An 11582-nucleotide genomic window follows, 5' to 3' on the forward strand; every position below is an offset into this window, starting at 1 on the left:
CGAGCTGGCAGCGTAAGAATAGCAGGACTAGGAGTGAACTGTTCAATTACGTGCAACTACAGTGATTAATACTAAAGTTATTTAATTGACCGACATGTGACAGGAAACACATCAGTTTGTCTTTTTAATGAGTTGCAACCAAGAAACACATAACAGAACATATAGAACTGGTCATATCAGAGTATAGTCTGCATACAACACACATCTGTGGTTATTGTTTGCAGTGTTTCATGCAGGAAGTCTGAGGATAAACGTGATGTGAAGGTGACTGTCAGTCTTCGTCGCTAGGAAGTTTTGTTCTAATGTTGACCTTTTTATGGACACAGATCTGGAAGAGAGAGGAGCAATACAGACCATGTGTGATTGTGTCAAAGTAAGACAGAATAGGAAGCATCTTACCTGTGGTGTTTGAAAAGTATAAACCTTTAGTGAAATTGAGGCATGCGATCTGCTTCTTGACAACCTCCAGGTGGGCGGGATCAAGTGTTCCGGTCTTTGCTGTTGCACACAGAGACTTGTGATCTCACACTGAACTCATTGAAGTCTTTATCAAGCACAGTGTCTTTGAAGTAAGACTAACTCGGGGTGCAGTGAAGAGTAAGAGGAAAATGTAGACTCACTTAACAAGTACAGGTATCTGCCTTTAATGGGTTCCCCTCCAGGAATCTTCACTGTAATGTCGTCGACGACGAAGAGGCAGTCAGGGCACGACTTTAGGTGTTGCTCAGAATGTTCTGTATCAGGTGTGCTAAACTGGGCTGTATGATGTAAACATTTATTTTAAACGTAATGTCATTCGATATGTATCCATGCATCCACAGAGTACTGCTTCCCAGGTTCAGGGTGGTTACTAGTCAATTAATAGTCACACCAAGAGTTATCAAATCCCATGTTGGCTTCAATGAAGTGAGCTGGGTGTTTGGAGTAATAATACTGTCATTGTGTTTCAGTAGCATAGCACAACCCAGAAGGCACATAACATTGAAACAGTGTTGAGAACTCAAACTTAGCGTTGGAATCAGAATCAGAAAAATATTATTAATCCGCGGGGGGAATTCATGAAAGGTGGGAAAAAGGTAAACGCTTGGGAGTGAGTAAAAAAGGGTCAAAATCAGACTCGGGGTTCCAGGCTGAGGCCAAGAAACCAAACTTGATAGCCGTAAGCACACAAACATGTTACAAACCATATGCCCTTTGTCCAGGGTGTAGTGATGGTGTGTCTATAGACCCAAAGTCTTCCTCTGCAGGCATTGCAAGCAAGTCTCAGGTGTTGTTGGATAAGGGAGGGATCTCAGAGCAGCTATCACCGTGATGTCCTTGAGAGGATGTTTTCAGAACAGCCTTCCTCTGTTGTGAGCAGCGTCAAGGCCATTTAAGGGAGTCGAATAATAAAAGATAAAGATTGTTGTTTTCCAAGAGAGCAGACATTTCAATGGCTTGTCTGTTCTAATCGTCCATGCTGGCTCTCAGATTGGTCAATTCTCGCATTTCAGTAAGCCTTTTGGGGATGTGATCCAACTTACAAATCACCAGTCTGTGTTCCCACAGCTCGGCCCATGCCTTCCATTGCGACGGGCAGCCTTTCGGCTCCTTGAGCGGCCGAATTTGACGATACACCAAAGCAATGCCCTGCGATCACGGTTCCAAATACATAGATGTCTTCCACGTCCTCAACGGCAAGCACTGAGAGGAACAATAATTTCCATTTCTCCCACGAGTCTCTCGCGTACCTCGCAGCCATCGTTCCGTCGGGGCAGCCAGGCTCCCCTGAACCTCTTTTCCTCGTCGAGAAGATTTTGTCAATTGAGCCGACAGTCCATCTTATCAATTCCATGTTAGATGTTTAGATTTCGAAGGACAGCGCAGAAAAAGAGGCTCTTAAAAAGTATAGACAGGACAAGACATAGAGAGCAAGCAGGGAGAAATAGAGAGGGAGGGAAATGCGACCGCCTCCACCAAGTGCCAACAGAGAAAACAAAAAAAACAAAACAACAACATGCTTTTTCAAAACGTTTAATTACTGTCGGGTACTAACATTGATTTAACCAGATTCTCTGAACCTTTTGATGATATTAGGGACTGTAGATGGTGAAATTCCTAAATTCCTTGCAATAGCTCGTTGAGAAATGTTGTTCTTAAACTGTTTGACAATTTCCTCACGCATTTGTTCACCAAGTGGTGACCCTCGCCCCATTCTTGTTTGTGAATGACTGAGCATTTCATGGAAGCTGCTTTTTTATCCAATCATGGCACCCACCTGTTCCCAATTAGCCTGTTCACCTGTGAGATGTTCCAAGTAAGTGTTAGATGAGCATTCCTCAACTTTCTCTGTTTTTTTTGCCAGCTTTTTTGAAACTTGTTACAGGCATCAAACTCCAAATGAGCTAATATTTGCAAAAAATAACAACGTTTTCCAGTTCAATCGTTAAGTATCTGGTCTTTGCAGTCTATTCAATTCAACATAGGTTGAAAAGGATTTGCAAATTATTGTATTTTGTTATTATTTACGATTTACACAACGTGCCAACTTCACTGGTTTTGGGTTTTGTATTTCTGGGGGGAAATTAAAAAGTAACTTAACAGTAACTAATTAAAAACCTAACACTGATCAAGACATTATCAATAGCATATGTCAAATCTCTTAGATTATACTTACACACAACTGCTGTAGCGCTAGTAAAGGTTGAAGTCAAATTTTCAGAGGTGCATTCTCCAGTTATTCTAGAGAGAAAGTAAAATCCTTGTCATCCGTTGCGATCCATTTCATTGAAAAAGATTAAATTAGAGCAAATGAAATGATTACTCTTTGTCCTTCCATCTAATGCTGTATGTGTCACTGTTGGGGACGGGTGTAAATGCAACCCAGGAGCTAGTGACCTTTCCAAATTCCTTCATAAAATGGTCATTGTCTGACGTTCCAAGAGTAAAAATCCATTTTCCAGATAGCTATGGACACATAGAGCAACATAGAGACAAAGTATGTTTTCAAGGTCAGGGTTCTTTATAAGCCATGAAAAGCAGATACAACTTGGATGAAACATACCAGGCTGCGATCCTCCAAAGGAGCTGTGAGCTCCTCACAGGTGGGATCTGACGCAGCAGTCAGAGAGCAGAGAGCCAGCAGACCTAAACACAAGTGAGCCAACATGATGACAAGTGAACAATAGCTGAGAGCAGGAAGACTGTGCATGGATGCAAGAAAGATGACCTTTTATACAGAAAGAGAACGAGACAAACAAAAAGGTAAACAAAGACTTAGGACCTTGTCCTTGTTTTTAATGTCTGATTGAAAGAATAATGTTTGTTTTGTGTTTAGGTCAAATCAGGGTGCACTCTATCAACGTTAGGTTTTGAATTGAGAGCTGTACCTGAAGGATTTGAAGAGCTACTTGTTGGACATTACCTTAACAGTTTGATTGAATTCAAGTTGTATATGTGCATATTTAATTTTGATAGTAGGTTTGGTTTTTTTTACCTTTAAATTAGGGATGTTACCATCAACATTTTGGCCTCAGATCCGATTTTGAGTCCTGATCCTACACTTGAACAATAGACTATAGAACTGAAAATGTTTTAGAGCAAGCAACTAAAGTGAACACAATAACACATTTTCATAAAGTGTATCCTATTATATTTATGATTTGCTAGCATTGTTGTAAATTAGATGATTGTTATCAAGTGTGTGGGATGGAATGCTACCTACTGTACATTTGTTTACAGGTGAACTGCATTTTCTGGGGGATTTTGCCTATTATTCACAATCTCTGTCTGAGATAAGAACAGGTGTCTTTCTCTTTTTCATGCATTCTAATTTGTAAATAAACGCTAGCAAGAGGCAGCTAACCATGCAGGTTTTAGGAGTCAATCTATTCTGCCTATAAAGCCCTCTAAAAACATCCAAAAATCTCCATCAATGTTTTATATACATGCTGTAAATATATGCATAATGTAGTAACCGGTACATTCATAATAACACGTAATTACTTCCGGAACATTTTTTGGGGGGCATATTCATGGCAGACTTCATAAGAGACAACAATGACTAGTTTGGGATAAATGATGATCTACAACAGGGGTGTCCAAAGTGCGGCCCGGGGGCCATTTGCGGCCCGCAGCTAATTGTTTAGCGGCCCGCCACATATTCTGGAAATGCTATTGCAAAAATTAAAAATCAACATTAAAAAAAGTGGAATGAGGTGAAATCTAACGAGGAACAGTTGCAATGTTGACACAAAGCAGCCACGCAGGCTGTTTGTTTTTCTCTTGTCTTTCTTTATTTTGCTTTTTTTGCCATTGCTCGAAAAAAAAAATCTTTAAAAAAAAAGTCAATGTTATAATCAATTATTGATCTATTCAAGGCTCTAATTACTTCAAATATTTCACTTTAAAATGTTTTATGTGGAAAATATTGCATATATTGTGTGGTTGCCATATAAAAACAATGTTTTCTTTGACATAAGAGCATAAAACAAACAAAATAATAGTTCAAACGTAAAATGGACAGATACTGTATATCTGAAGTTGATCTCGTAATCTAAGTGTTGAAAGTAAAAAAAAAATATGATAAAAATGTATCACTTTATGAGTGGGGGACCTTTTGGATCCCAAATATATTTAATGGAATTTTATTGATCTTTTCACTGTGATTAATCAAAAATAATAATAAATTAAAATCAATGGTGTCCTGCATTATTGATCTTTTTAGGGCTCCAATTACTTCACATCAAACATTGCTTTCTGAATGTTTTGAGCGGTGGGGAAAATACTGCATATTTCAGTTTTACTATAAAAAACAAAGTTGTCTTTGACAGAAAAGGCATAAAACCTTTTTTTTTTAACGTTATATCAACCTGAAGTTGATATAGAGATTTACTGTAAGAGTTCAATAAAAAATAATAATAATAATGTGACTTATTTTTAACATTTTAATGACTGAGACCCTTTATATTTATATATTTTGTTATGATTTGAAAATGAAAAATATCAAAATGGCCCCCGCATGCTTTAATTTTTCCGTGTGCGGCCCTCAACGGAAAAAGTTTGGACACCCCTGATCTACAACCTTCTATTCTTTAGCCTGAATATAAGGATGAGTTACAAGTTTTAGAAGCTGATAATAAGTAAATCCAGCTCTAGTGAAACATCAAGCATCATGTAGCAGTATTGCTAAGTGTTAAACAACAAATAAAAACTATGAACATAAAAAAATAATCACTGACTGTACTTTGCTCTCACTGAGATGCCGACTGATGGGATGTTTGTATCTTTCAGCACAAGACTTGTGTTCCCCATTTAGATGATGAATTAATCATAACCTTCACTAATCAGGTAGAAAAAAAATAAGTGGGACCAAATGAGCATATTGTCTTCCTATATGTCTTCGGGTCCAACCTGAATTTCAAAGTTGACCAATTTCTAATCCAGGGTGTACCCCGCCTACGGCCCGAATGCAGCTGAGATAGGCTCCAGGCACCCCCCGCGACCCCGAAAGGGACAAGCGGTAGAAAATGGATGGATGGATGTCCTAAAACTTCTACTATATATGTGAGAGGCATGATTTATAATTTAGCAATAGCTTCTACCCACCTAGAGGCGAGGCAGTAACTTGGAATGACAAGCGCTGCAATAGCTACATTACCCGATTATCAATCAATCAATGTTTATTTATATAGCCCTAAATCACAAGTGTCTCAAAGGGCTGTACAAGCCACAACGACATCCTCGGTACAGAGCCCACATACGGGCAAGGAAAACTCACCCCAGTGGGACGTCAATGTGAATGACTATGAGAAACCTTGGAGAGGACCGCATATGTGGGTACCCCCCCCCCCCCCCCCCTCTAGGGGAGACCGAAAGCAATGGATGTCGAGTGGGTCTGACATAATATTGTGAAAATGATTATTATTATGGCTCCGTTTTACTAAAAGTAGTTCCTCGACGTTAGTGTGTTCAATAACAATGAGGGATGGACGATCAGGGGACAAGTCGGGAGGACTGGAGCCCCATAGAGGCATCCTCATCCCCTCACCAACCCTCCCCGCAGGGCAATCCCTCGAAAGGACAAGTTTGCTTACAGTTGATTTCCTGCTACAGATATTATTCTCATCTACAATTCATGGGGGGCGGATTTACACCAGTGGTTCTTAACCTTGTTGGAGGTACCGAGACCCACCAGTTTCATTTGCGCATTCACCGAACCCTTCTTTAGTGAAAAATAATATGTTATTTCAATTCAAGAAAAAGTTATGTTTTTTTACTGGTGCACAAAATGAACCGTGCCTGAACATCACCTTGTTCAAAGAACAAAACCAACACAGTGCATGAACTCGCAACAAATTACACACCTTACACACATTACCATGAATTGATTGACGTGGACCCCGACTTAAACAAGTTCAAAAACTTATTCGGGTGTTATCATTTAGTGGTCAATTGTACGGAATATGTACTGTACTGTGTAAACTGTACTGTTTCATATAATGTATTCTCTTCCTTTGCAATCTACTAGTAAAAGTTTCAATCGATCAATCAAACAACCTGCATATCAGATGGAAAATTAGAGGGAACATTGTTTGGGGGTCATCCATAAAACGCAGATAGGGAGAAGTTTTTATTTGCACGATAAGTCGGATGTGTCTTAACCTCCGTGGCGGAGGCTCCGCCGAACCCCTGAGGCCAACTCACCGAACCCCTAGGGTTCGATCGAACCCAGGTTAAGAACCACTGATTTACACATGTACACACACATAACACTCCTCTACTCAATGTTGTATTTGAAAGTGCAATGCTTTGCAGCCAGTAGCACAGCCTTTGAAGGAGCATAGGAATGGGCAGCGTCTGTGAAATGTAATTTGCAGGAGAGGAGTGAGTTTAGGGTTGATTTGTCCATCCTCGTTCTATTCTCTGTCACTCGTCGTCGCCATGACTCTGTCTTCTTCGTTGTTCAGCTTCGTCTCCTTCTTGTTGTGTGTGCAGTTGTGCACTCTCCAAAAGCCGTAGATGTTATAACGTGACTGGGCCGGCACGCTGTTTATATGAAGAAAAAGCGGACGTGACGTCACGACAGGCTGTCCTCACTCAGGTCCGCATGGACCTGGAGGGGGCGTGCCTGTTGTCCGGCTGGAAATGGGGAGAAATTCGGGAGAATGGATGTCCCGGGAGATTTTCGCGAGAGGCACTGAATTTCGGGAGTCTCCCGGAAAATTCGGGAGGGTTGGCAAGTATGGCGATAAAAGCATTTTCTAATCAAACTCTACACTCACTCTCACTTGTTTTAATGCTACGCTCAAGCTGCTGGACCATTGTGTCAATTACGCCACAAAGAAGAAAATATGACGTCGTATGCAATCCAGCTATAGAGATAATTATTATTATGGGCCTGCTGCAATGCAAGCACCCATTCACATACTGCTAAGCAGCAGTGAATTCCCCTACATAGCAAGCAGCCCATATTATTATTCCTCATACTTCACAGTTTAAAAAAAAAAATTATATCATAAACGCTCACGATTAATGTGCAACGAACCAACCAACAAACCCCTACATATATTATACCGTCGGAAAGGTCTCGATGAGGGCGACAGCGGTATTTATAGTTGGAATAATTTTGTGTTACCATGGCTATTCCGGAACCAAATCGCTATGGGCCCATTGAATAGGTACGCAACCTTCATAATGGAGGATTTTGCCAGCAGAACGCTCAAAACTGTTAGATTACCTCTTGTAGCTCAGCCATACTTTCATGTAGCTCGGTTTTTAACGTCTCATTTTGTTCACACACTTGTCTACTTTAACCTTGGCTGAAAAGTTTTTACGTCTAATATTTGGTTTTAGCTGGGTGGCCGTCGCCATCGGGGTTCCCCCACAAAAGCGGATGGCGTACCCTCTAATTTACTAGAGCAGGGGTAGGGAACCTATGGCTCTTGAGCCAGATGTGGCTCTTTCGATGACTGCATTTGGCTCTCAGATAAATCTTAGCTGACATTGCTTAACACGATAAGTAATGAATAGTTCCGCCGGTAATCACAGTGTTAAAAATACATTTTGAAAAGACAAAATATTTTCATGTATTTTAATTCATCCATCCGTTTTCTACCGCACCTGTTCAAGAAGTCGCATTAATGGTAAGAAGTATTTTATTTATTATTGGTTAGCTTCAGAATGATGTTAAAGTTAAAAGTTAAAGTACCACTGATAGTCACACACACACTAGGTGTGGTGAAATTGTCCTCTGCATTTGACCCATCCCCTTGTTCCATCCCCTGGGAGGTGAGGGGAGCAGTGAGCAGCAGTGGTAGCCACGCTCAACAATATTATTAAAAAGAATAAGAGACTTATTATACTCTAAAATTGTTGGTCTTACTTAAAAAGGCCTGCATTTAGTTGTATTCAGTGTTAGAAAATATGATATGGCTCTCACTGAAATACATTTTTCAGATACAGTTCCCGACCCCTGTACTAGTGGGTGGAAACTGCGAAAATACGCTTTTTTTTGTGAACAACCTCTCCTCACGCTCACATCTTTTATATCACTGTCATGCGTTTCAGTGAAAACGTTGACACACATGTACTCTCTCAGAAAATGTCACTTTTATGGAGGTCATGTGTCCCATTTTGCTTCTGATGGCCTTCAAAGCCAAGAAAGTCAGCTAAATCTCTCATTGACTCCAATGTTAAATTATGGCTCTAAAAAACACAAAAAAATCACATTTTCCTACTCGCTTAAACTCGGCCATTTTTCAATTTATTGGAAATCTGAGAACAAAGGAACGTTCCTCAAAGCTTTGAGGTGCTCACGGTGTTTACGAAAAGTGTTGGCCCACAATCAGACTTCGTTCGGCATGGATTTTTTAAACAAATCCTACATAAAATGCTGTGTCATTGTATAATAGTGGCAGGTTCATCTAATTACATGAAGTCCTTTGAAGTCACGTGACAGCCCCTCCCCTCAGGCACACAACATTGACAGATAGCATGGTCATTCATCCATATTCTGCTTATCCCAGGTAGGGTCACAGGGGCAGCAGCCTAAGCATTGAAACTCCATTAGAAAACTCATGTCTTTTTTAGTATGCGCTGCTGTCGAACAAGTATACTAACACTTAACTTAGCGCACGTTAACTGTTAGTATATTTGTGAGAACTTAAGCATGCTAAGGTTTTTTTTGCTAGCGTCTCTTATATTAGCATGCTAAGGTTTTATGCTAGCTTTTTTGCTACTTTCTACATCCACACTAACCAATAGTGCATTTTTGTATTTCATCTTACCCGGTCATGTGATAGCTTTATAACTTTTCAATGCTAGTATGCTAACATTAGCATGCTAACTTTTTTTTTTTTTTTTTAGCTTAATTTATACTTTTTTCTTAAATTCCACAGCCAAACACCTTACAGTCATATAACTTGGTATGTGAAACATGTTCCCTGTTAGGATGCAAAATTAGCATGCTAACCTTAACATGCAAACTTTTTGAGCTACTGTTTACTTCAGAGTCATATAACTTGGTATGCAACACTTGTTGCTAACAATGGCATGCTAACGTTTTCCGCTATTTTTACACTTTTTTTCTCTAATTCCACAGAAATACACATTAAAGTCATATTACTTGGTATGTGACACATGCTGACTGTTTGCATGCTAACATTAACTTGCTAGCATGCTAACTTTTTTCGATAGTTTTGCAACCGTTTATCCCAGAGTCATATAACTTGATTGACACTTGTTAACTGCTAGCATACACATTTCAGCATGCTAGCAAGCTAATATTAGCATGCTAACTTTTTCAGCTTATTTTTCACTTTTTTCTGTACTTCCGCAGCTAGACACCTTACAGTCATATTACTTGGTATGTGAGACATGCTAACTGTTAGCATGCCAACGTTTGCACACAATCTAAGTTTTAGCATTTAATGTTAGCATGCTTATGTTTTAGGCTACCTCTGTAGCTCATTTTGTACGGTCACACTTAAATCTCACAGATTCAGACACTCGGCACCATCTTAAAAGTACGGCGGCTTCCGGTGACCCCCCACCAGAGGTCCAGGGCACAGATAGCAAGCCCATCAACATTTCTAGTTATTATTATCTATAGTGCTATTTCTATTGGTAGTGAAATGATTTTCATTGCCATTTCTGTGTTACTAATATCTACTTCAGTAACTAGTTCTTTGCGATCATTTTTTGTATCATATTTGTCCATCCATCCATTTACGACTGTTGTCCCTTTTGGGGTAGCGGGGGGTGCTGGAGCCTATCTCAGCTGCATTCGGGTGGAAGGCGGGGTACACCCTGGACAAGTCGCCACCTCATCACAGGGCCAACATAGATAGACAGACAACATTCACACTAGGGTCAATGTATTTGTATATATTGTATTTACTGTCGTTGTTCTGGTTTGGTTGTTGTTGTCTCTCTGTTTTATCCCCCTCTGTCTTCATTCGTTTTCTTTTTTCTATCCCCTCCTGCTCCAGTCCGGCTTCGCCAAACATTAATATAAATACATTTAATAAAGTCAAATACAAGTAAGGGAAAAAGTGAAGTATCCCACACTTCTCTTTTGTAAAATAAATCTGTACAGAAAATATGGGCTTCCTCATGATCGATGTTAAAAAAAAAGGTGCCTTGAGGAACGCCTCAGTTATGTAAACCACAATTTTGGACCCCAGTGTTATGTTTGCTAGCAAGGTTAACATGTCAATGGAAGAATCTACCAACGTGTTTACAGTGGTCCAAGTTCCTCTGTACAACAGGAGCGCTCAAGTGTTTTTAGGAGTTTGCTGCAAAAATGTTTGTCTCGCAAGTTTTAAGCCCTGCACAACTGCATCTTCTTGGGATCCAATTTGTCGTATTTGCGTCACTAATGTTTGTGTTGATTGGTCCTCCTTCCATCCCGCCACTCGATGGACCATTAGGCTGTTTTTTCTCTCTATGCATAGTAGGTTGAAGGTGACTGTCAGTCTTCGTCGCTAGGAAGTTTTGTTCTAATGTTGACCCTCTTCTGGACACAGATCTGGAGGAGAAGAGGAGCATTACAGACCATGTGTGATTGTGTCTATGTAAGACAGAAAAGGAAGCATCTTACCTGTGGTGTTTTTAAAGTATAAACCTTTAGTGAAATTGAGGCATGCGATCTGCTTCTTGACAAGATCCAGGTGGGCGGGATCAAGTGTTCCGGCCTTTGCTATTGCACACAGAGACTTGTGATCTAACAATGAACCCATTGAAGTCTTTATCAAGCACAGTGTCTTGGAAGTACCATATTTTTCGGACTATAATGTGCACTGGATTATAAGGCGCACTGACGATGAGCAGGTCTAATTAGGTCTATTAAGCCGCAGGATTATAAGGCGCTTTGAAAGGGCTCATACAGTATTTGCTTTCTCCATTAAGTACACTTCCTTGTGGTCTACATAACATGTAATGATAGTTCTTTGGTCAAAATGTTGCTTACATTGTTTTACAGACCATCTTCAAGCCGCTTTCTGACTCCCTCTTCAGGTTGCACCGTTTTGTGGGCGGTCGTTTTTCCGTGCCTCCACTTCGACAGCGTCTTCTCCGCGTTATCTTTCTTGAACCGGTAGTTT

General features: G+C 40.2%; 1 protein-coding gene across 1 annotated transcript; it reads right to left on the reverse strand.

Annotated features, from left to right (window-relative positions):
• Window positions 1-111: 111 nt before the first annotated feature.
• Window positions 112-3211, reverse strand: LOC133652309 (uncharacterized). Its single transcript, XM_062050913.1, has 6 exons — window positions 3044-3211; window positions 2804-2946; window positions 2657-2721; window positions 621-758; window positions 400-498; window positions 112-328 (listed from the first exon to the last, which is right to left on the reverse strand). Exons 1-6 carry the CDS (start codon window positions 3188-3190, stop codon window positions 315-317), a joined length of 606 nt encoding a protein of 201 aa, XP_061906897.1. The 5' UTR covers window positions 3191-3211; the 3' UTR covers window positions 112-314.
• Between the last annotated feature and the right edge of the window lie 8371 nt (window positions 3212-11582).

The sequence above is a fragment of the Entelurus aequoreus genome, linkage group LG06 (genome assembly GCF_033978785.1).
Source record: "Entelurus aequoreus isolate RoL-2023_Sb linkage group LG06, RoL_Eaeq_v1.1, whole genome shotgun sequence".
NCBI classification, from domain to species: domain Eukaryota; kingdom Metazoa; phylum Chordata; class Actinopteri; order Syngnathiformes; family Syngnathidae; genus Entelurus; species Entelurus aequoreus.

Bases quoted from the DNA above. Each gene is read 5' to 3' on its own strand.
- LOC133652309 (XM_062050913.1), bottom strand. From the start codon at position 3,190: ATGCACAGTCTTCCTGCTCTCAGCTATTGTTCACTTGTCATCATGTTG. The intron at 2,947-3,043 runs GTATGTTTCATC...ATGTGTCCATAG, and splicing joins CTTTGGAGGATCGCAGCCTG to CTATCTGGAAAATGGATTTT. The intron at 2,722-2,803 runs GTAATCATTTCA...CTTTCTCTCTAG, and splicing joins ATTAGATGGAAGGACAAAGA to AATAACTGGAGAATGCACCT.